At 39.1% G+C, this 22,861-nt stretch overlaps 1 protein-coding gene across 3 annotated transcripts in view; it reads right to left on the bottom strand.

Moving 5' to 3' along the window:
• Window positions 1–9,297: 9,297 nt before the first annotated feature.
• pdzd2 (PDZ domain containing 2) overlaps window positions 9,298–22,861 on the bottom strand; it is a 69,609-nt gene continuing 56,045 nt past the window's right edge. For 2 of the 3 annotated variants that reach the window (XM_055024836.1, XM_055024838.1), the window contains 4 exons: window positions 19,134–21,276; window positions 15,642–15,759; window positions 12,544–12,651; window positions 9,298–11,605 (listed from right to left, as the gene is read on the bottom strand). In XM_055024836.1, coding sequence (XP_054880811.1) covers window positions 11,342–11,605; window positions 12,544–12,651; window positions 15,642–15,759; window positions 19,134–21,276 — 2,633 coding nt within the window. In that variant the 3' untranslated portion in view covers window positions 9,298–11,341. The remainder of the gene's footprint in view (window positions 11,606–12,543; window positions 12,652–15,641; window positions 15,760–19,133; window positions 21,277–22,861) is intronic. The other variant, XM_055024839.1, reaches the window with a different exon arrangement.

Here is a 22,861-nt window from a genome sequence, read left to right as displayed (position 1 = left end):
GAACTAATAGATTAGACCTACATAGTTCTGAAACAACTCCAAGTTGTCAACATGGCTGCATTATTTCCTCAGAATGAATGCTTTTTAATGATTTAGCATTAGTGAATCAAAGGTGAGTCGATAGAAAAGGTTAATATTCAACTCTGTAAAGTTTCAAGGTTAAAAGATTTTGCTGCTTTTTTGTCTCAGTAAAAACTTTTCAGAGCATAGTCATGACTCAGACAAAACCACTTCTACACGTCAGGAGCAATAAAATTATTCTTAGCAACAACACAGGAATTGATCAGACTCTGATCATCGGAGAAGGAGAACCAGTAGGTTCCTGAACAAGTGAAACTCGAAGCCTGTCTTATGTGTTTACCAATGTAGAAAGACAGGAAATGGGGATCCTGAGGTTGTTTGACTTCATGATGTGTTGTTGAGGTGAACCCAAATGCAGCAGGTATAGATGTGAATATTCTTTTGGGGGTTTTTCACTGTCAGCTGCTCTGCAACAGCCCCTCTGCTCTCAGCTTCCACTGAAATGTCGGCTGATGGTTTAATTTAATTTAATTTAGTTGAATTTATTAGGGACAGTGTACAGAAGTATTGATTGTTAATTAATGTGCAGACTGTAAATGAGCCAGATTATAGCATAATTGCTCATTTCCATCTGTAGTTCCAAGACAGGAAGACCCAAACAACAAAAAGACATTATAAACATACAATCAAAAAATCACATTAACAAACATTCAGAAAAAATACATTAAAAAGTTTGTTAAAATGAGAACATGTGTTTTGTGAAATTTTAAGCAGGATCGGGGGTGATCGGTGATAAATAATGACAACACTCTGTTCTGCTAGAATAAATGTGTCCTTTTATTCCGCCACAGATTACAGCAAATTCATTCACACGACAAACAATACGTAATGCTTAGATTCTTTTAATGCGCTCTTACCGTGACAAAGTGAACTGGAGAGCTAACAGTTCAGGCAGAGCTACAGCATCACGTAATTGGGCATCCGTACGTAACCCACAGCAGACTCTGACTCTCCTCTGACTCTCCTCTGACTCTCCTCTGACTCTACTCTGACTCTCCTCTGACTCTCCTCTGACTCTACTCTGACTCCTCTGACTCTACTCTGTCTCTCCTCTGACTCTACTCTGACTCTACTCTGACTCCTCTGACTCTACTCTGACTCTCCTCTGACTCTACTCTGACTCTACTCTGACTCTCCTCTGACTCTACTCTGACTCTCCTCTGACTCTCCTCTGACTCTACTCTGACTCTACTCTGACTCTCCTCTGACTCTACTCTGACTCTACTCTGACTCTCCTCTGACTCTCCTCTGACTCTCCTCTGACTCTACTGACTCTACTCTGACTCTCCTCTGACTCTCCTCTGACTCTACTCTGACTCTACTCTGACTCTACTCTGACTCTCCTCTGACTCTCCTCTGACTCTACTCTGTCTCTCCTCTGACTCTACTCTGACTCTACTCTGACTCTACTCTGACTCTCCTCTGTCTCTCCTCTGACTCTACTCTGACTCTCCTCTGACTCTCCTCTGACTCTACTCTGACTCTCCTCTGACTCTACTCTGACTCTACTCTGACTCTCCTCTGACTCTACTCTGACTCTCCTCTGACTCTACTCTGACTCTACTCTGACTCCTCTGACTCTACTCTGACTCTACTCTGACTCTACTCTGACTCTCCTCTGACTCTCCTCTGACTCTACTCTGACTCTCCTCTGACTCTCCTCTGACTCTCCTCTGACTCTCCTCTGACTCTACTCTGACTCTACTCTGACTCTACTCTGACTCCTCTGACTCTCCTCTGACTCTCCTCTGACTTTACTCTGACTCTACTCTGACTCTCCTCTGACTCTACTCTGACTCTCCTCTGACTCTACTCTGACTCTACTCTGACTCTCCTCTGACTTTACTCTGACTCTACTCTGACTCCTCTGACTCTCCTCTGACTCTACTCTGACTCCCCTCTGTCTCTCCTCTGACTCTACTCTGACTCTACTCTGACTCTCCTCTGTCTCTCCTCTGACTCTACTCTGACTCTACTCTGACTCTCCTCTGTCTCTCCTCTGACTCTACTCTGACTCTACTCTGACTCTACTCTGACTCTACTGACTCTCCTCTGACTCTACTCTGACTCTACTCTGACTCTCCTCTGACTCTACTCTGACTCTACTCTGACTCTCCTCTGTCTCTCCTCTGACTCTACTCTGACTCTACTCTGACTCTCCTCTGTCTCTCCTCTGACTCTACTCTGACTCTCCTCTCACTCTCCTCTGACTCTACTCTGACTCTACTCTGACTCTCCTCTGACTCTACTCTGACTCTCCTCTGACTCTACTCTGACTCTACTCTGACTCTCCTCTGACTCTACTCTGACTCTACTCTGACTCTACTCTGACTCTACTCTGACTCTCCTCTGACTCTACTCTGACTCTCCTCTGACTCTACTCTGACTCTACTCTGACTCTCCTCTGACTCTACTCTGACTCTACTCTGACTCTCCTCTGACTCTACTCTGACTCTCCTCTGACTCTACTCTGACTCTCCTCTGACTCTACTCTGACTCTCCTCTGACTCTACTCTGACTCTACTCTGACTCTACTCTGACTCTCCTCTGACTCTACTCTGACTCTACTCTGACTCTACTCTGACTCTACTCTGACTCTCCTCTGTCTCTCCTCTGACTCTACTCTGACTCTACTCTGACTCTCCTCTGACTCTCCTCTGACTCTACTCTGACTCTACTCTGACTCTCCTCTGACTCTACTCTGACTCTACTGAACAACGGGACTTTTCTGCCTTTATACTCATTACCAAACAGCCTCGAATGAAAGAAGGGAATGGCCATTTCCCCTCTTCCAGACAGGTTTAGCCAATCAGAATGCTACTTCCCTGCCCACGACTCGACCATGAGCTCAGAGCGTGCAGTACTCAGCATATAGTACTCAGTCTCCGGTTGTCCATGACTCAACCCCCGTTGTCCATGGGCTCCAGAGGTGACGGCCATGAGCTCATTCCATGATTCAATCAACATACAGCACTCAACTTACTGTTGTACTTAAAATGTGTTGAAAATGTATAAAATGAGCATGAAACATACAATTTATCAAAGAACATAGAAAATTCTTATATCAACATGTCTGGGAAGTTTTAATAAACAGTTTCAGGTGTTTTTTAAAAGCGCTATAGGTGGAATACTCTCTGTTCCAGAAGTGACTCCCTCTGACTGACAGAACCATTTGGCCAAATGTTGTTTTTCTATAAGGGATCTCCAGGTCTCCTCTGGAAGACGCCCTGGTGCCCAGACCTCGCTCGACTCTTTGTGTAGAGTAGATAGCAAGCGGAGGTGGAGCGAGTCCATGAAGGACTTTGTAGATAAGGCAACTGTTTTTGAAATTAATAAAGTTTTAAAAATTAAGCATAGTATATTTTTCCAAAATATGACACTGATGATAAGACAGAGGCTTTTGATCAAGAATTTTTATAGATTTTTTGAATAACATTTCTATAGGTTTTAATAATGTATCTCCAGTGAGTGACCAAGTTGTGAAGCAGTAATCTATGTGTGAAAATACCATTGAGTGCAGGAACATTTTTGCGGAGTTAATTGTCGTTGATGGTCTGATTTGTTTAAAGTTATTCAGATTAAATTTGATTTTATTTGCTGTGAGTTTAATGTGTTTTTTAAAGGACAGTGTTGGATCCAGTGACTCTGAGTACTTGAACTCCTGCACAAGGTCAAGCTCTGTTCCCCCCAGGAACACACTGGACCGCTACAGTTTTATGGGGTTTTTTGTGAACATCATTGAAACAGTTTTCTTTTGGTTCAATAATAAAGATGACTGTAAAAGCCAATGCTGTATATTCTCCAAAGCTGATGTCAAACTTGATGAAGCTTCCTGGGTGCTTTTAGCAGATGTAAAGATAACTGCATCATCAGCATACATTTGGAAATGGACATGTGAACACACATTTGGCAAGTCATTTATATACATGGAAAACAATATTGGTCCTAAAATAGAGCCCTGGGGGACCCCTGCTGGACATTGAAGATATGACGAGATTGTGCCCCCTACACTCACAGATTGTCTCCTGTTAGACAAATAAGACTGAAACCAGACGAGTGCATCTTCTGCAAAATTAAAGTAAGTTAATTAAATAAGTTAAAACCACCTGCACCAACGCAGGTGGTTTTATCAAGCTGAGATTTCACTGTTTCTATGAAGACACAATTTGCCGTCTCTGTAGAATGATACTGACGGAACCCAAACTGCATGGGGTGCAGAAGAGAGTGGTAGCTGAGATGTTTATTCAGCAGCTTCAAAATCCATTTTTCTGCTACCTTGGAGACAACAGGAGGATGCTGATTGGACGATAGTTAGACTATTTGTTTTGTCTCCTGATTTAAAAATTGGTGAGACTGTAGCCACCTTCCAACCTGATGGAACTGTTGCCCTTCTGATGGATGCATTTATCAGATATGTTATTGGGCACACTAGTGTGTCTATATATGTTTTTAAAAATTGTGTATCAAACCCATATCCATCTTTGGCTTTCGAGGCCCTCATTGATTTAATTATTCTAGCAACTTCAAACTGTGATTTGCTCTAAGTTAAATCTAGGTTGTCTGAGATCAGTAGACTGATAAGGTATATCTGACTGAGTGAACATCTGTGTTATTTCATTAACATAATTAATAAAAAAGTTATTGAATTCAATTGCTATTTCTTTTGGATTAGTCAGTAACTTATTATTCACTTTTATTTCCAGACTGTTATTAACCATTTTATGTTCCTTACGGTTCAGTTTATTTATATTTTGCCATTTCCATTTGCACTTTTGATAACATCCAAAAAGAAATTTGCTTTGGCTTTACACAATGCATTAGTTGTTTTATTCCTTATGGAGGTAAATCTTTGCCTATGAGCGGTCAGACCAGATTTTAAAAAGGTTTTAAGCAAAATGGTAACACTCAGCCCATCCTCCTGCCCATTTCCAACTCTTCTTATAAAATATTTTTAAATATAATTGAGATATTTTCTACCGATAACAAAAAAAAGCTAAGTCTATCAAAGCAATGCAGACAGTTTTGCAGGTTTTGATTTAAGGCATAACAATGCAGTTCATCATGATTCAGCAGGTAATGAAATGAGCAAACTGTGGTCTGATATTTGTTCATGTGTTTCTTCCTATCGAGCAGAAAAAAAGAAAAAATAATAAAATGTGTTGCATATATTTTGCCTACAGTATTTACTTACTGTAGGGTTTGTTTGTGGTGCAGAGCCACAGCTAGCTCCTCACTTCGTGGTTCTGCTGGAGCCTGTGCCGTTCAGAGCTGCTGTTGTTCCTCCTACACTGTGGACAGAACCATTGTTTTAAATATACTTATTATTAGAACAATAATCTAATAATTAGATTATTTTGTTCTTTACTTCTTTTGCTTTTTACATTGATATTGTTTAAATACAAAGATTTCCTTCATGATGTTTTTTTGGTTCAACAATTCTAGTCTTTTCCAGGATTGGGGAGATCCTCTCTTCAATGATCAGCTGATCCAGCCTCCACATCAGAGTTGATACTCTAACGGAAATGGGTTTTATATTGGTTTATTTAACACACACGTCATGAGAAAAAAGAAAACATGACAAAAACCCAAGACCAATTTTTGATTAAAAAATATGAGGTGCATTATTATTATTATTATTATTTTATTTATTTATTTAGTGTGTCTTAATGCACTACATCTCCAGGTGTTTGCTATCTGTCAAATGGCAGACACCTTCGTCCTAAGCATGACCCAGAGAGCACTCTGCCCTCATAAAGTGTTCCATTTATCTCTGGGTGTGTGAGAACAGCTTGTACATTTAAATAAACCATAGTTCACATTTTCTGTCCATTTAGCAGTATTATACTTTTTTGTGACACACCAACATGCGTCACTAATGACTCACAGTGCAGATTTCTCAGTAGACACTTTGTTTGCTGGCAGGTCACAAGGTATTTGCTGACGTCAGAGCCAGCAGTGTTGTTACACTTAAAATCATTAAATTCATTACATGAAAAGGTAAAGCGTTATAGGGACTGAAAAGGATATTTTTGTGCTACTTTTATCTTAGGTATCCAAATTATACTATAAAGAACAACTGTGAGAACTTTTGCAATTATGGCAATTTGGAGAAACCATGAACATTTTAATATGATAACATCTGTTTACTTTGGATGTTACCTTTTGTGTGGGAACTCAGAGAATTGTTGAGAGCCTAAGGCAAGCTGCTCTGTAAGTGCAGATTTAATACTTTTGTATTTTAGAATTCTTTGTACTATATGGAGCTGTGATTTCTTTGGTTTTTGTTTCAAGCATAATGACAGGAGGAATACATATCACCGCAGTGTCATAGTAAATACATTTAGTCAAGTTTGGCAATTATGGGGAAAAAAAACAACTTAATTTGCTGTGTCACTAAAGAATAATACAAAGCTATTATTCTTTAACATGATATGTTATGTCTAATATAGGATACATCTTTTCCATAACTTATTAAAGCTGCAGGAAATAACTTTTATCAAAAATTATGTTTTTAACATATTTGTTTTTCCTGGAACAGTAAGTTGTTTCTTCTGCTGCTACTCACAGCTTCACCGCATCAGCTCAGGGTTCAGGGTTACACCAACTAACGGCCTTGCCGTGATTCACTTGTCAGGTCATGAGTGTATGGTTTTCAAATATTTTATGTTTTATTGAGAGTTTTTATGTTTTGGCAGTGCTGTAGTCATGGCAAAGCAGCAACTTATATTGAAAAATGTTTTAATGTTAGGGCCCCAAGCCTACATGGGGCCCTAAGTGAAATGTGGTTTTGGGGCCCTCTGTCTCTGCTAACATTGTGGAGAGATAGACATCAACAGCCCAATTATTAGATCATTCACACAACTGCTATAAACCTATTGCATGTCTGGCAGTGCTGTTTACATGATATGTTATGTTGGCCATTAACAACATAACATGATATGTTATTTGTTGGCCATTCATTGGCCAACAAATTTATCAACCAGTTGATTATTCCAATTACTCCAACTGCTAAAAATATAATTTATACCAAGTGAGTTTGGTATAAATGTGATGTACATTGGTACATCACATCACTTCGATGTCTGAACAGTTGTTCTTTAAACACAGGTGTGCTGACACCAGTAAGTAGCGAGTGTCTGGCCGTTCACGGCCGACAAACGCTGGAGACAGTGGAGACAGTCCGTCTTCCACTGAACCTGTCCTGCTGAAACGGCACCGGTCCACTTGCTATAAGCTTCACAATGAATGTTTTGCACTACATCCTGCACTATCTCCAGCTAGAGCAGCCTCTAGGCACCATCTAGAGGATGATAAAAGAAGCAGCAGTTCTGAACATTATTTGAATCTTGGTCACTCCAGAACTGCTCCAGTTCCAAAACTACAACACCCAGACACTTCAAACCTGAACTAGATTATTCTTCTCTAATAGTAGAATATCAAAACCATGTTTGTGATATGTGAAACTTCGATAACGGTTTATTTCATGCTCTGTTTTGGATCTCGGTCACAGTAGAATTGCTCCAGCTCCAAAACTACAACATTGAGACTCTTCAAATCTGGAGTAGTTCATTCTGCTTTAATAGTAAAATATTTTAAAATATTTGGGATTTGTGAAACCTTTATTTGATTTGTGAAACCTCACTGAAATGTAGATTACACTTGTTCCCTCCAGTTTTTTTCAAATTCAGTTCTAATTGAAAAACAATGTATTAACACCAAATGGAAATTAAATGTTGGTGTAACTCATTAATTCTTCTAAGAGTTATTGTAGATGGTGACCGCTGTTATGATGGAAGGAAATAACTTGTGCGGCGCTTCTATATTCAACGACTATCCCTGACATTTGACAACATGAAGGTCCTGGGCACATTCCTGTTGGCCTACCTGTGTAAACAGACAAGGATACATCAAGACCCCTGCAGTTTGCTTATTGCCGTGGAATTGGAGTTGATGATGCCATCATACACCTGCTTCAGCAAACCCATTGTTGCGAGACTGTCTTGGTAACCTGGCGACCTGTCAAGGGTGAACCCCGCCTCTCGCCCGGAACGTTAACTGGAGATAGGCACCAGTACCTCCTGACCCCATTAGGGACACAGGTGTCAAACTCCAGTCCTCAAAGACCACTTTCCTGCAGTTCTTAGATGTGCCACAGGTACAAAACACTGGAATGAAATGGCTTCATTACCTCCTCCTTGTCTAGATAAGAACAAGGAGGACAATGAGCAATAATGAGCAAGGCTTCAGAGCCTTGCTCATTACTCTGTTCAGGTGTGGTGCAGCAGAGGCATATCTAAAAGTTGCAGAACATCGTAGAAATGCTGAGAAACAGTAGTTCTGGTTGCTTGAACCTGTAACAAAGTCTAAATCTTATGATTCATTAATTCTGAGAGAGTGTCAAAAAAAGCTTTAGCTCAGCAAAAGAAGTGAAAAATGACAGTGAATTTTCAGCACTACATTCAATATTTTTTTTTTACATTTTTTCTCAGAGTTTTTGCGGCGCCAGTGGGTCGTTTTTTTGACAGTAGACAGACGGGAAAGAGGGCGAGGAGATGGGGGAAGACATGCGGCAAAGATCGCCGGGAGTGGAAGTCGAACCCGTGACGTCCGCGCCGGGGATCAACGTGGGGCGTGCTGACCCCACGCCTCCACAGCACGCCCCACTACATTTGATATTAAGCCTTATTATTAGTGGAACAGTTTTGAAATGGTGAGAAGCCGTCATTATGGTTGAAGCTGAAAGTCTAAATTTACCAAATTGTACTTTATGACAACAATCAGACATTCATGTTCATCATGATAGTGTCATGTCAGTCTTACAAATAAAGTGTTACCAAAATAGTGATACCGTATATTGAAAGCACAATGTTTCACCTGTAAAGTATGTTGTAATTGATCCTTCTGTGTTCTGGTAGATTAATGTGTTTGCAACACTGCAGTGTGTATGAAGCATATATTGTACAAAATGGCAAAGCAGAATAAAATACATTAAGTAACTATACTAATTGTAATTGAAGTTATTACAAAAAAGTTAATACACTTTAAATTGTGCTTTAATACCATTTGAATACTATTAAAAACATCACACTTTGTGTGACATTTAAATGAACTTGAATTATACTCATGATTAGTCTGACTTAAAGTATGCTTAATTTGACTAATATTTGATATATATATATATTTATTTTTCACCAGGGATGTGACACAGACTAAAACATAATATGTTTTAATAATTTTTAATCACTTTAATTTTAATGAAAACCACACAAAAACATGCCAAAATAATTTTGCAATACTTTTACAAAAACTAATTGAAAAACAGCAACACAACAAAAACAAAATACTGAAAAAGCAAATCAGGGACTGAACTCATTCTAGACTAAAATGAAGGGGATAAAAACTGTCACATAACAAAAACATTTGATTCCATTTTGATTTAAATTCACAATTATCTCTCTTGTCATTTAACTCAGTCTTAAAATGCAGCAGCAAGAGGGTTATGTTGGCTCTTATATGCATTTCTATGGTTGGTGCTTTATTTAGGTTATATTATTGCAATTGCAATTTTGCTCCTGATCAAGCTCCGATGTCCCAGCCTTGATGGGCACTTTGATCAGATTGGTTGAACCAGCATTAAAACGTCTGCCAGGAGCTGATTTGAAGAAATCCTTGAGAAGATTTTTTCTCATTGTGCTGACCGTACAATGTTACCCAAATGTATAAAGTTCTTACCAAAAGGCAGTTGTTGATCTCACATTAAATACTCAGCTCCTGGCTCTTCCTTGGTACAGTATAAATATTGTTTTGAATTACCAAATAAGTTTCAATATTCAGCCTTTGTTACTGAAGCACTTGCTACTAAGGTTTATTTGTGAGAGCTAAAACTGCTCCCCTGTCTAAAGTCAAAAACATACCTGAAATGTTGCTTTGATTCTTTCATGCATGTTTGAGGAGTTCTTGAATCTCCAGAGGAGACTCCAGCAGACGAGCAGCAGGAGCTGATAGCAAACACTTGGTGGAACTGCATATCTGCTGAGCTCATCCTACCAACAACACTTGTTGTGAATAGCATAATAGAGGAGCCATGTTGTGATAATATCCTGAAGGCAGAGTGTCAGAAAGAGTATCATCATATCAAGGCATCAAATGCTCAGTGTTTGATATTCAGCATTTTTATAACTGAAGGTAACTTGATTGTGCTATAAAAAAGAAATTATGAACCAGAAAAATGCTTAGTATTTTTCTGGTTCTTTAAAAATAGGCAGGCAGATAAAGAGCCAGTAATGCCTTTTCCAGGTGATACCATTCAGCACAAACAATGACAATGACTACTAACAAAAAGACTGGGCTATTTTTGACATTGTCTTTGTTCTCCAGTGGTTTAGAACAAACTGACCACTTCTGCTGACTTTCTTCTTCAGCTCCTCTCCAATTTGCATTATTTGCTCTTACTTCAACTGTTAACTTTTTCTGTCAGTTAATATTCCTTCCATTGAAGCTTCACCTCGTCTTTCATCCCAATTGCCTGTAATTCCTTCCTGGAGGACGGCATCGACTGAGATAATGCTCATATTAACGAATTGTTCTCCCTCTCCTGCTATTAATTTTATGAACATCAAAAACAATCATACATCAGCTCATCTGTTTCTTGTGCATTCTGCTTTGTCTTGTTAAACCCTTAGTAGGTCATGACAGATGAGCACTTGTGTTTAGCCCGGTTATGGTTTTGCTAGGGATTTCTTCTGGTTACAGTGGTTTTTCTTCTCTATGTGAGACTTTGAGACAATGGAAGAGATTGCTCTACATGTTCATCCAGGAGGAATGAATACTGCATGCTATCGACTCAATGCAATCTGCTGAGTTTACTTAGAAAGAAGCTTTTTAATCTACTTTGAAAAATGTTTTGAGCATACTGTACTGTTTTATTACTTGGACCAATTGAAATGATTTTCTTGTAAAGTACCTTGACACAACATTTGTTGTAAATTGGTGTTATGTACTCTGAATCAAATTAGATCCTGCAGTTTCTTTTCAATATGTTGCAGACTGTTGTCCTTTCTACTTTGTTATTTTACCTAACACGGAATAAAACACAGACTTTTATCATTTCTGCTCCCATAACAATTTTAAAGTAGGTTGTGGTAGCCAACATTTAGCCTGATACTTCTACATTCTACACACCGGACCAGACCAATTCAATAAGGCTTGGTAGTAAACTCAAGAACCACTGATAAGTTTGGTTCATTTATCAGATATGTTCCTAAACAACAGCAGCATGTGCCTCCGCAAGCTTGTTTCCTTTCGTTTGAAGACAACAGTCTTTGTCAGAGATGCTCTGCTTGCATTCCTCATTTCTCCAAATGACAACTAAGGCTTGCTTGGAGTATCTGGCCTCATGAAGGCAGGACACAACTGCAACATGGGATTTACCCTTCAAACTTGTTCCATTAACAGATAAAATGGTGTCACCGCTTTGAATTGTTCCTTCAAGGCCAGCTGCTCCGTTGCTGAAAATCCGATGAACCTAAGCAAAAAACAACCAGATTTAAAGCACTTCTGACAAAAGAGGGAAAAATTATTAGAAACAAAAACCACACCATATTTATTTTTCATTCTGGAGTAAATGAATTTTCAAAAACAAGTCTTATTTTTTATATATTTTATCACAGCAAGGCAATCCAGCATCATATGTATCTAAATGTGATGCTATAAAACAAATATCACCCTCCAAACAATTCTCTCACACCTGACATGACTTTAGCAATGAGTGAATCGATTGTTGATGATCCAAAATAGTTTTTTATGTTCATCTCTGCTCTCTCCAGGGAGTCTCAAGATGCATCATTTCTCTGCAGAACTGATCACCGCCATTGCCCATGATGTCAGGCTACTTTTGCAGCAATAATTGGAGAACCTTTGCCCCCTAAACTCGACGGTCTAGTCTTATGCTCTTCATGGGTCCATGTGGCCTCCCATCATCTACTGCAACCTCTTCGTGGTCCGTGCGGCATCCCCGCCGGCCACCCTCTGCCGGCCACCCTCTGCCGGCCACCACTGCCGGCCACCCTCTGCCGGCCACCACTGCCGGCCACCCTCTGCCGGCCACCACTGCCGGCCACCCTCTGCCACCTCTTCATAGGTCTGTTCGGCCTCCTGGTGGCCCACTGCAGCCTCTTCATGGGTTCGTGTGGCCTCTTCTGTCATTTTCTCTAAAACCTGCGTCTCATCCGCATCACAAACCTACAGATCAGGACATTACATCTCCATGGCTGCAGAGGGCGCTCCAAATATGTGTTTGGAGGAGTACGTGGTTTAAGTATCTGTTGGTCTGTGGCTCTTTGTCCAGGAAATGTGAAATATCTGTGTGTGCAGAATTTAAGCATTTCATTTTGTCTCATGATAAGGACATTTGCACAAGTCATTCAGCTGTTCCACTCATATAGATCATTTCTGGGCACTTACAGTTATTTTCTTCTGATCAATGTCGGCACCACCAGCAACGCTAAAGCCAAGTCCTGCACCCTCTTCTTTATTCAGGACAACCAGCAGAGTATTGTTGTTGTGTATTACCTTCAAATAGAACATCAACAATAGAGAGGAGACACTGTAGTTAGAAATAAAGAAAAAGTTAAAGTATAATTGAAGAAACATAAGGTTTCTTTAATCATACAATCCTTTTGTATATGTTCCTTTTATATAAACGTATATAAAAGACACAAAGAAAAAAACTCAATTCAAACTTCTGTATCATCTCTTTTCTTTTTCTTTTAGAGCATATATTTGATCAGTTTACTAAAAATAAAATGGTGCAACAAAATGCACAAATATAGAGAGACTTAAAAAAAAGAGAGAAAGTTATCAAGTCGCCTGTCAAGGCGACGTGTAAAAGAGGAATGCAGCTTTCCTTTCATGAAGGAATGAATCATTTCTTTCCTTAATGATTCTTTACATCAGCATGGCTTTTTTAAAGGGCTATTTCAATCTGTTTTCAAATCAACTTATATCAGTCCTTGTTCCAAATTTAGGAACAGGACTTTTCCTTCCTTCTTTCCTTCCTCCCTCCCTCCGTCCCTCCGTCCGGATCGGGTCGCGGGGTAGCAGCTTCAGAATGGAGCAGCATGAATGACTGTACATATTGCTCGTTAATATTCATGAGGGCGCTAGTTGCCTGGATGTTCGGACAAACTGTACAAACTTAGAATGGCAGCATTTGAAAAGCATAGTTATAACTTTGGAAGTTGACAACGTCCAGAAGCTTCATTTCAACATCCTTCAATATTGAAACACAGTATTCAATATGATACAGTGGTTGAAATATAGAGGACTCAGTGGAAGAAAAGAAGGTAGTGTTGGTAGAAAGCACTTGGTAGCACAAAGTTATTTAGGCCTACTTGGCCTAGGTCCTGTTCAGGAAGACAGGTGGGTAAAACTATTTATTTATCAGTGCATTGCAAATATATATTTTTTCTAAATTAATGTAAATTTGGAAAAGAGTGTTTCACCATGATGAGCAACACTGACAATACCAGTGTTTCAATATCACATTGTCACATAAACATCTTGATACAAAGTTGTCTTCGTCTTGAGCACAGCTTTGCAGTGGACCAACGTCATTACATTGTGCACATTACATATTAATAATCTAAATCAGCCGATCAGACAAAGTCTCTGAGCCTTGGTGGGAGTGGCCATTGCTCTCTGGGGTGTCATGGTGTCATGATCAGCTGCTTAACTCCTGATTATGGACATGTGCCCTTGGTATGTACATCATAATTCCTCTTCTTTTATACTCCAACATCCTGAATATGCTTTTTGGCATATTCATCCCAGATGAATCAAGAGGCCACCCGAAAGCAGGCTATGCTGGAGTCCTCAGCTTATGGTCAAGCATCAAGAGGGCATGTGTAGAAGAAGTTGAATCCTGGACTGCCATTCGGCATGCCATGAGGACCAGTGACAGGTGTAAATGGCAGTTGCTCTGATGACCGGACATGATGAAAGCTCTCAAGAGTCTGATTAAATCACTCCACTTCCCATCACTGGGAGTGTAGCGGAATGTAGTGTGAGTCTTGACTATACCCAATTTCTCACACATGGTGGAAAAATCTCTGGACACAAAATTCTCCCTTGATCACTGTGGATAGACTTTCTGGGACCAGTTTGCAAAACCTTCCTTCCATCAGGGTGTTCACCACAGCTCCTGCCTCCTGGTCAGACAGAGCAAACATTTCGAGTTATTTTGTAAAATAAAGAATGAAGTGATTCCCACACTTCATTCCACACCCAAAAGAGCTTCTGCATGGATATACCTGTTGGAAACTGTTGGAACAGAGACTTGGATCACCCATGTGATCTTTTACAAGTTGTGCAAAGGTCGCAACACCTGCAAAAGTCCTCCACTTATGTCCTTAGTCAACTCCAGTAAAAGGTCTGGCTGAAGCATGGGACAGCCTTTAGGCATTTTTCCACTGGCAAGTCATCCACTAACCAGTTAACGAGTGGTTTGGTTCTCCCCAAGCTGCTTCTCTGTTATATGGTATTTTCCTCCCTATGGTGGGCAGGCTGTGAGCACACAGCACCTGTGGTCAACTGTCTGCTGATGTTTACAACAACACTCAGCAAAGAGAACCTCAAAGTTGTGGTTCTGATGGACTCAAATAAACTCAGATATTTTATTTTGTCTTATTGAAATTCATTGCTGGCCCAAACATAATAATAAAGACTCAAATCAACTGATTATTTCGCTATACATATTATTCTGTGCTGGACCTGATAGCAAACAAAAAACTCCAAATGTTGAGCCATCTGAGCTTTAATTTTTGTAAAACTGAAAAGTAAGCATAAAAAACCCACACATGAACAGTTTCCATATCTAAAGTTCAGACATCGCTGTATGAAAGACAGAATTTTAAAACATAATGCCACGAAGGCTTGACACTACGGAGCCCTCTAGAGGACATGGAGAAGTTTGTCGTTTGCCTTTCATCACAATACTGTACTGATCAGTTATGTGACATAACTGAATACTGTAAGCCTTTCTTACAGTGGCCGCTGTACTTTCTGCTTTAATATAAGGTTATGTGAGGTTTTTTCATGAATGTTAATATGTCTTTGTGAAATATCTGAAGTTTCACATCTTTTCCTTTAGGATAGAAAGGCACTGAAACCTAGTTTAGGTTCCATAAGTAGGAAATAAATAAAAATACATCCTAATTTGGACTATTTCTGAGTTATTATCGCCGGGTAAATAGTCATCTGACAGTTTTGATTGTGTCTCTGTTGTGGGCCACAGCCATGCCAAACAGAGTCAATCTCAGAAATTCCTTAAATTTTCTCCACAATCTTTTCAGTCCTTCGTTGTTATACTGCTGGAACTTCTAACTACAGAACTGCTGTAGAAAATATCACTATACAAATGCCATTGGGACAGAAACTTGGAACATGCAACTGTACTTTCAAATAGGTGAACTGAAGTTGAGAGAAGCCTTTATTAGGTCTACTGGCCTCTGTCTACAGAAGTCCGGTCTACAGGGAATAGTTAAATTCTTCTTTAAAATTACCTCGGAGCGGGCCTTGGTCTCTTCCAGCAAACTCATCACATAAGACTGAGCTGTCTGGGAGGTAAGCAATGCTTGCAGCTTATGCTGATGCACAGGATATTCCACCAACTCTTTCAACCTGAAGAAAACAGGAATCACATTGAACAGATTTAGTATACAGTAAGTTTTACATGATATTCATGAGTTTTCTATTCATGAATACGTACAATAATCTGAGAAAGACCACAACAAATTTTGTTTGATGCCATTTATACTTAATGGTAGCACTGTTTTATTACTTGATAAAAGTAATTATGTTTTATTTAGTTTCAAATAAAGCTAAATAAAAGGCCTAATGGCCTCCGTTTCTCTCAGTTCACCACAGTTCATGGTTCACAAACGACTCCATGACAAAGAGCTGGCCAGTCCCAACAAGGCTGAAAAATCCCCAATCAGAAATGAACTGCTAAAAGGGAAAATGCTTTCTAACTCCATATTTTAAAACCTACAATTTTCTTGTGTCACTTAGTTATGTTCTGTTTGTTTTTTTTTTTTTTGCCTTTGTCTTGCATGTATGTATTCCAGTTCGATCTTTTGTGCTTTTTCACACCTTTCTGTTCTTTTTTTGTTTCCTTTTTTATTCATTTCCTTGGTTGTTTTGCATACCTGAAAACAACTCCATACTGCTTTCCACTCCGCCTCTATTTACTTGACTGCTCTGATGTTTGTTTTGTATATTGATGAAAATATGTGTATAGATTACCATGAAGATTAAAATGGGGGAGAAAACAACCCCTTCCAACACATGGAGGATGTGTTGTCATTGGGAATTTCACTGTCGAGTATCTCTGAGGTTCCTGAAAAGTGCTATAGCAGTCTGATGTCACGCCATTGCTTTACCAACAGCTCACAGACATAATAAATTTTACAGATTTTTTTCCAAATCATGTAGAAATAGCAAAAATTCTACATATGATCAAAATATGAATACACTTCAGAAAAATTACAGACCTGTCTTCTATTTTAATTTTGAAATTAAAATCTCAAGTCATCCTTTACCACAATAAAGGATGACTAAATAAAAACTACTGGTGACAATTAGAAGTGTGCCAATCGATTATCTATTAAGCAGCTATTAGCAGCATGTACTAATAACTTAAAAGCACATAAAAAACCTGCACCAAAAATAGGTAAAGATACAGAAGCTATCACAAAGTATATAATATATATATTAAAAAATATCTATAAAAATCTGTTAGATTGTAAAAGCAATCTGACCCTTCACATCAAAGTAAGAATGAGAGGGCAGCTTAACAAAAACAGGGGAGGAATGAGCAACAGTTGCAACATGCTTTCTGAAATTATTTTTGGTCTGTTTGTTGGTAATTTTTTACTAATTCTTTTTGTTTTAGATTATTCTATTTTTCATTTCAATGGTTGTGATCTTTCTCTATTTCTCTGTGAAATAGAGTTGTAATAGTTGCTTTATTTATCACTATTGTCTACATGTTTTCTTCTTAAATATTGAAATAATTGTGATATTGTGTTTTATAAAATGTGCTTCCTTGAAAATCAATAAAGATAAAACATATATAATAAAAATATAATCCTAACCCTATATTAAATAAAAAATACTAGAAATTGCACATAAGCTGTTGTGTGAAAACTGGTATGTGGAGGTGAGATCTTTCCCGGTTCATGCAGAAAATAGATCATAAAAGGCCTGAAGAAATCATATCACAAGAGTGATATGTTGATTTACTGTTGATTATGAAAAAGCACATTATGTTGATGATCATAAAGTGAGTAAATTCTGAAAGTTGATTATTGATGATTAAGCAGTTATGGTTGAAGAAATGTATTAAAAGATGATTTTGTTGATGATTTATAGTGATCATATAGCACATAAAGGATTGAAATCACATCATAAAGAATAGGGACAGTCTGTGGGTGCAGAGACAATCCTGGACATGTCTTGAGGATGGGTTTGGACATGCCTGGTCTGTGTACCAAATAAGGAAATCCAGGAACTAAGCCAGGGACTTGAGATAAACAAGTAAAGCAGAAGTGGACAATGCGTTGACCGAATACGGGAAGGCATGGGACCTTCCATGAGGTAATTAAATCCTTGAGAAGTCACGTACACCATCTCCCCATACACAACAATGGAGAGAGAAAAATATAAAGGCCCGAAAGATAGGAGGAATAGAGTTCTTCCATCTCCGATGGATCGAGCTAACAGCCGCAGGCACTTCTGGAACAAAAAAATAGTTCTTGTTCCAGAAGTGGACTGGGATGTGAAGTAGTAGTTTATCTAGCCAGCAGGAGCCGCAGGCTAGAGAACCAGCAGGAGCCGCAGGCTAGAGAACCAGCAGGAAGCTGCACCCTGGAACCAGATGGAAGTCGAGCCTTCACACTGCTGAAAGAGCGACGGGACCTGATGCCCAATAGCTCTGGCTCCTGATTTGATTGTGGCTACTGCACTCAGCCCTAAAGATCTCGAGATTGCTGCAATGGACGTGGGAATTGGACAAAGGTCACAAGAGTGATGAAGATTGGGATGTTTAGAAGACAACAACCAGCTTTACTTTGTTCCTATTCGAAGGAGGATTTGTCATACTGAGTCAAGACTCTGTCCAAGGATATTCAAGCTCTCTATTGCCGAGATCCTCCACCACCTGGGTATGAGTCTGCCGCACCGCAAAGCCTTTTTTAGTAAATAGATGGCACAGTCTAAGGAAAGAATTTAGGAAAGGTTTATGTTGATCTTAATTAAATTCATTTTTGTTCTTAAATACTTACAATCATTGATGATTAATCTGGTTGTCATTTACCCATGCTCAAAGCTTGCTTAACAAATATATATATTAAAATTCTAATGAGGTTCGTGAACATTGAAATTAATTGGGTCATTTTATTGGTTGAGGTTCTTCTACTTGATGTAAAATCCATGTGCATGATTCTCGAAATGTGGTGGCTCCAGACTTTCCTTTAGTTGTTACATAGATAATGACCCTGGGACTTACAAAGTTGCTGAAACTAATCTACCTATTAACAAGTGCTCGTTATTATTAGAGAGAGGGCTACCGTTAACAGAAGTGGTTATTGAAGTTAGGCCTACTCAACCGATTGCTTCTTAACTGAAAAGGCTCATAAGTTCTGGATTGTAGGTAGTTAGAGATAGACAAGTCTCTCTCTAACTAGGTTTTAGACACTTTCCAGACCCTTTAGACGGAGAACTGGTCAGTAGTAAGCCAAAAGGGATCTTGAGGAGTAGGGTGGAGCTGGCTATTGCATAATAACAAACGCTGTTGTTTTATTTTTCTCTGTCTACATAACTTTATTGCTATATTTTAGTGTTTACCAAATATCTTTGAAAGTAATCTTTGCATATCTAACTTGTAGCAGAACTGACATGGCTTTGTTCATTTATGCAGTGGCCTTTATTTCTGGTTATAGTCTCCTGACACACCAACCAAATCCAAGTTAAATAGTTTAAAATTAAGTTCTCACCTGATAGACCAGCCAGGCCATCTGGTGTCTGGAGATCCTTGAGGAGTGTCCTCAAAAGTCACATCATCACCACTTCTAAATATTGCAGCTGGCGAGAAACAGTTGGTCATGTTGGCTTTTGGAGCAACAGTTAAGCAGATGCTGGGATCATTTTTATTTCCAGCTGTGGCATTTCCTCCACTGAAGTCATCAGTGCACAGTTTTTCTAAATTGGGCATACTAAGAGTCCTAGACTGATGCATCTTCCGGGTGGGAAGTCTGCCAAGTTTACTTCGCAGCACCACAGGGTTATGGGATATAATCCCATCTGGGGCGTTCTGATTTTCATTCCCTGCAGATTTTCTTAGAGGAGGGAAAAGGGATGCCAGTGATGTCAAACAGTTGTTGTAAGAGCTGTTATTTCTTTGGTGGCCCCGCCAGTCAACAGAATTAACCGAGTCCATATATCCAGCGATCCTCTGGTTAAGCGACGCTGTATATGCTACTGCAAAAGTATGAACATCACTGCTTTTAGCCACCGGTTTATCCAAGTTAGCAAGGTTTTCATAGGACTTTATTTTATGTCGAACAGAAAAAGGCTTGTAGCCTGCAGACAGGGGGACACCCTTGGATAAGCCCCACCTTTCCATGGTTCGACAGTTTGGTGGAGATGTGCTGAATTTCAGGGTCTCGCCTGACACCAGAACTTGACTTGGTTTTGGGTCATCCGCTGTGGTTAGCTGAGCTTTTTCAGTATCACCTTTGGTCATGCCATTAGTTATTTCACCCCTGGAAATGGGAGAAAGTTTAGATGCTAATCTTGCATATGTTTTGCTTTTAGAGTCTTTAGTGAGTTTTGAAGCTGTTTCTTTATTATATTTAAATAGTGGTGATATGAGACCAGGCGCTGGAGACAACTGAAGTTCCATGAATGTTCTCTGGGTAATAGAGGGGCATGACTGCTCTAGTGATAAGACAGATGATTTGGAATAAGAAATGATGTTCTTTTCTTTGGTACATTGTACAGTTTGAATGGTGCTTCCAGAGAGCACACGCTGAGCTGCATTGTGCGTTCTGTCACTGACTCTGGATAATTCATGGCCAATGTTCACATCCAACTGCCTGTTTGAATTCAAGAAGCTGGACACGATTGTGGTTGGTTGAAATTTGGTAAACTCTTTCATGGCAACATTCCTGTCTAAAGGTACGAGGTTTTCACTTCTGAATGCTTTCAGTTGAGGTTCTTCCTGTGCAATACTGATACTTTGAATACTTAACACGTTTAATTTTGGAAGTCCAGCTGCCAGCTGATGTTCAACTTTCCCACTTTCTGCAGGATAGGCTGAATCATTAAGTGGCTTTAAATCAGATGTGTTCTTAAAAATGAACATAGCCTCTGCTTCACCTTTCAAGATCTCATTATTAAAGTCAGAACCTCCTGAATGTGATCCACCACTGGAATCTGAAGTCTTGGATTCAGCGGAAGAAGTGTTTGAGGACTGTGATTCATCTCCAGACACACCTGAAGGAACCTGAGTGATGCCAGCGTCTGGCTGGGAGAGGCTTCCTGGTGTGAAGTAAGTCTTTGTTTGGGTACAGTTAATGGGACTCTCTCCAGCTGGTCCATGTCCTGTCTTGGTGCATGTTGGCTCTGCAGAGGTGGCGTCTGTTATTTGACAAAGCTCAAAGTGCAGACATGAAACAGTAGAGCTCTCTTCATCTGATGGTACTTTAGATGAAGCCTGACCCGGATCTCTCAAAGATTCTGAAGTAATCTCAACAGCCACTTCACTTTCCAGTCTATTGTTGTCAGGGACAGATTCACTCACTGAAGCATCTGTGTTTTCTTTTGTACACACATTTTTGGAAACATTATGTTGAACACAGATGCTGACATCCTCCAGCTGGGCTGCAGAGGTAAATGAGTCAGAGATTTTTTTAAAAGGGAATTTGTATTCATCTAAAGAAATCCTGCCTTCAGATGAGACATCAATTATTTTTGTAATGGCTGGTTGAAATTCACTTCCAGTTCGGGTTGGGCTCTTGGATTCTCCTGAGTTTCTCCATGTAGCTACAGCAGGTGTGTCTTGCACAGACTGGGTAGGGTTCCATCTTGTAACTTCATCACTTGCTCCGGGTGATGGTCTGGACAGCCGTCCTACAGCTGAGATCAACAAGAAAAAAGCACCTGAGTCAGATCAGTCTATCAACAGGTGAAATCATATGTCTATATACAAAAGACACATTTTCCTAACAGTCTAATGTTAATTCAGACCAAACCTCTCTTGTGTCAGTATTCAAAAATGATTTCCATTTGCTAAATGCCATAGTAATGATAGAAACACAAAATAATCAGTTACAGAACTACACCATAGAGCTAGAGCTCTATATAAATAAGATCAGAAATAAATTGTATTCATTCTTATCACAGGGTGGATTGAAGATGGATAGAAATAACAACTGAATAATAAAATATGCTTTTCCAACAGCTAAAGCAAGAAAGGTTAAAACACTCACGAATAAATTTGTTTCTCATAGGAGGGTCTCCCCACACAGAAAATACATTTTGTGTGGGGATGGATGACAATTGGACCTGAGACAGAAACCATGACGACTACAGACTAAAACTGAAGACTGACATGAACTGTTTGGATACGACAATGACCAAGGTGATGATCTTTAGACTCTACTCTACTTGATGAAATAAGCACTTTATAAAAGATTTCATGAGGAAGTCTAGACTAAAATCTATAACTCATGGTTGTCATAAAAAAACAAGATTGAATGAATAAATTGAAGTATTTAAAAGTGATATGTGGTGAACATAAACAATATTAGAAATATTAGAGAATAATGTTTCTTTAAACAGGACAATGAAAAAGGAAAATTAAATGACTTATTGTTTTTGGGTGATGTTCTTAAAAAGATGTAATTTCAATGAACAATCTAAAAATAAAAGATCAACTGACATAAAAAATACCTTAAAACACTGAGAATGAAGTTGTGTTGTTTATTTTATTAGGGGGATGAGGGGCCAATAACAGTCCCAACCAGTTTTGTTCAGCTTGAACGGGGATTACATCCTGCATCATCTTGGTTAAAGAATGCCAGTGTGACTGAGAATGAATGAGTTTGTGAGGAGAAATTGACGTCACATTGTCTACCTTTGGTGAATGGATGTATTGATACTTTTCTGATTTTCAAACTATGTAGAAACAATACATGTTTTGTTTATGACTACAATAGGGATAAATCTGGGGAAACTTACAAAGCGATCTTATATTTCAAAAATCCTTGATTAAACAGAAAAATCATTTTTAATAAAGGCAAAAGTCATGAAATTATTGGTGAGTCACATGGCTTTAAGAATTCTTTGATTTGTTACAGTGGGCAACTGTGACTATATGGCAGAGTAGTTCGATTCCAGCTTCCTCCTGCCACATGCCGATGTGCCTCTGGGCAAGGCACTTAACCCCAAATTGCCAACCAGTCTGCGTATCGGTCTATAAATGTGTGGGCGAATGGGTGAATGTGACTCTAGTGTAAAGTACTTTGAGTGGTCAAAATGACTGGAAAAGCTCTATAAGATAAGACCATTTATTCATGTGAGACAACATTAGCATTAGATTAATTCATTTTGACTAAATACTCCACAAAGATTTCTAAAATAATGATTACATAAATTGACATCAAAATTTATTTTGCTTGTCCAATAGTAGGGTTTTTATGTAAGATTTTACAGGTAACAT

The sequence above is a fragment of the Poeciliopsis prolifica genome, unplaced genomic scaffold (assembly GCF_027474105.1).
Source record: "Poeciliopsis prolifica strain line A6 unplaced genomic scaffold, Auburn_PproV2 SCAFFOLD130, whole genome shotgun sequence".
NCBI lineage: Eukaryota > Metazoa > Chordata > Actinopteri > Cyprinodontiformes > Poeciliidae > Poeciliopsis > Poeciliopsis prolifica.
The sequence above is the reverse complement of the archived record's forward strand: the minus strand, read 5'-3'. Positions and strand labels throughout refer to the sequence as shown.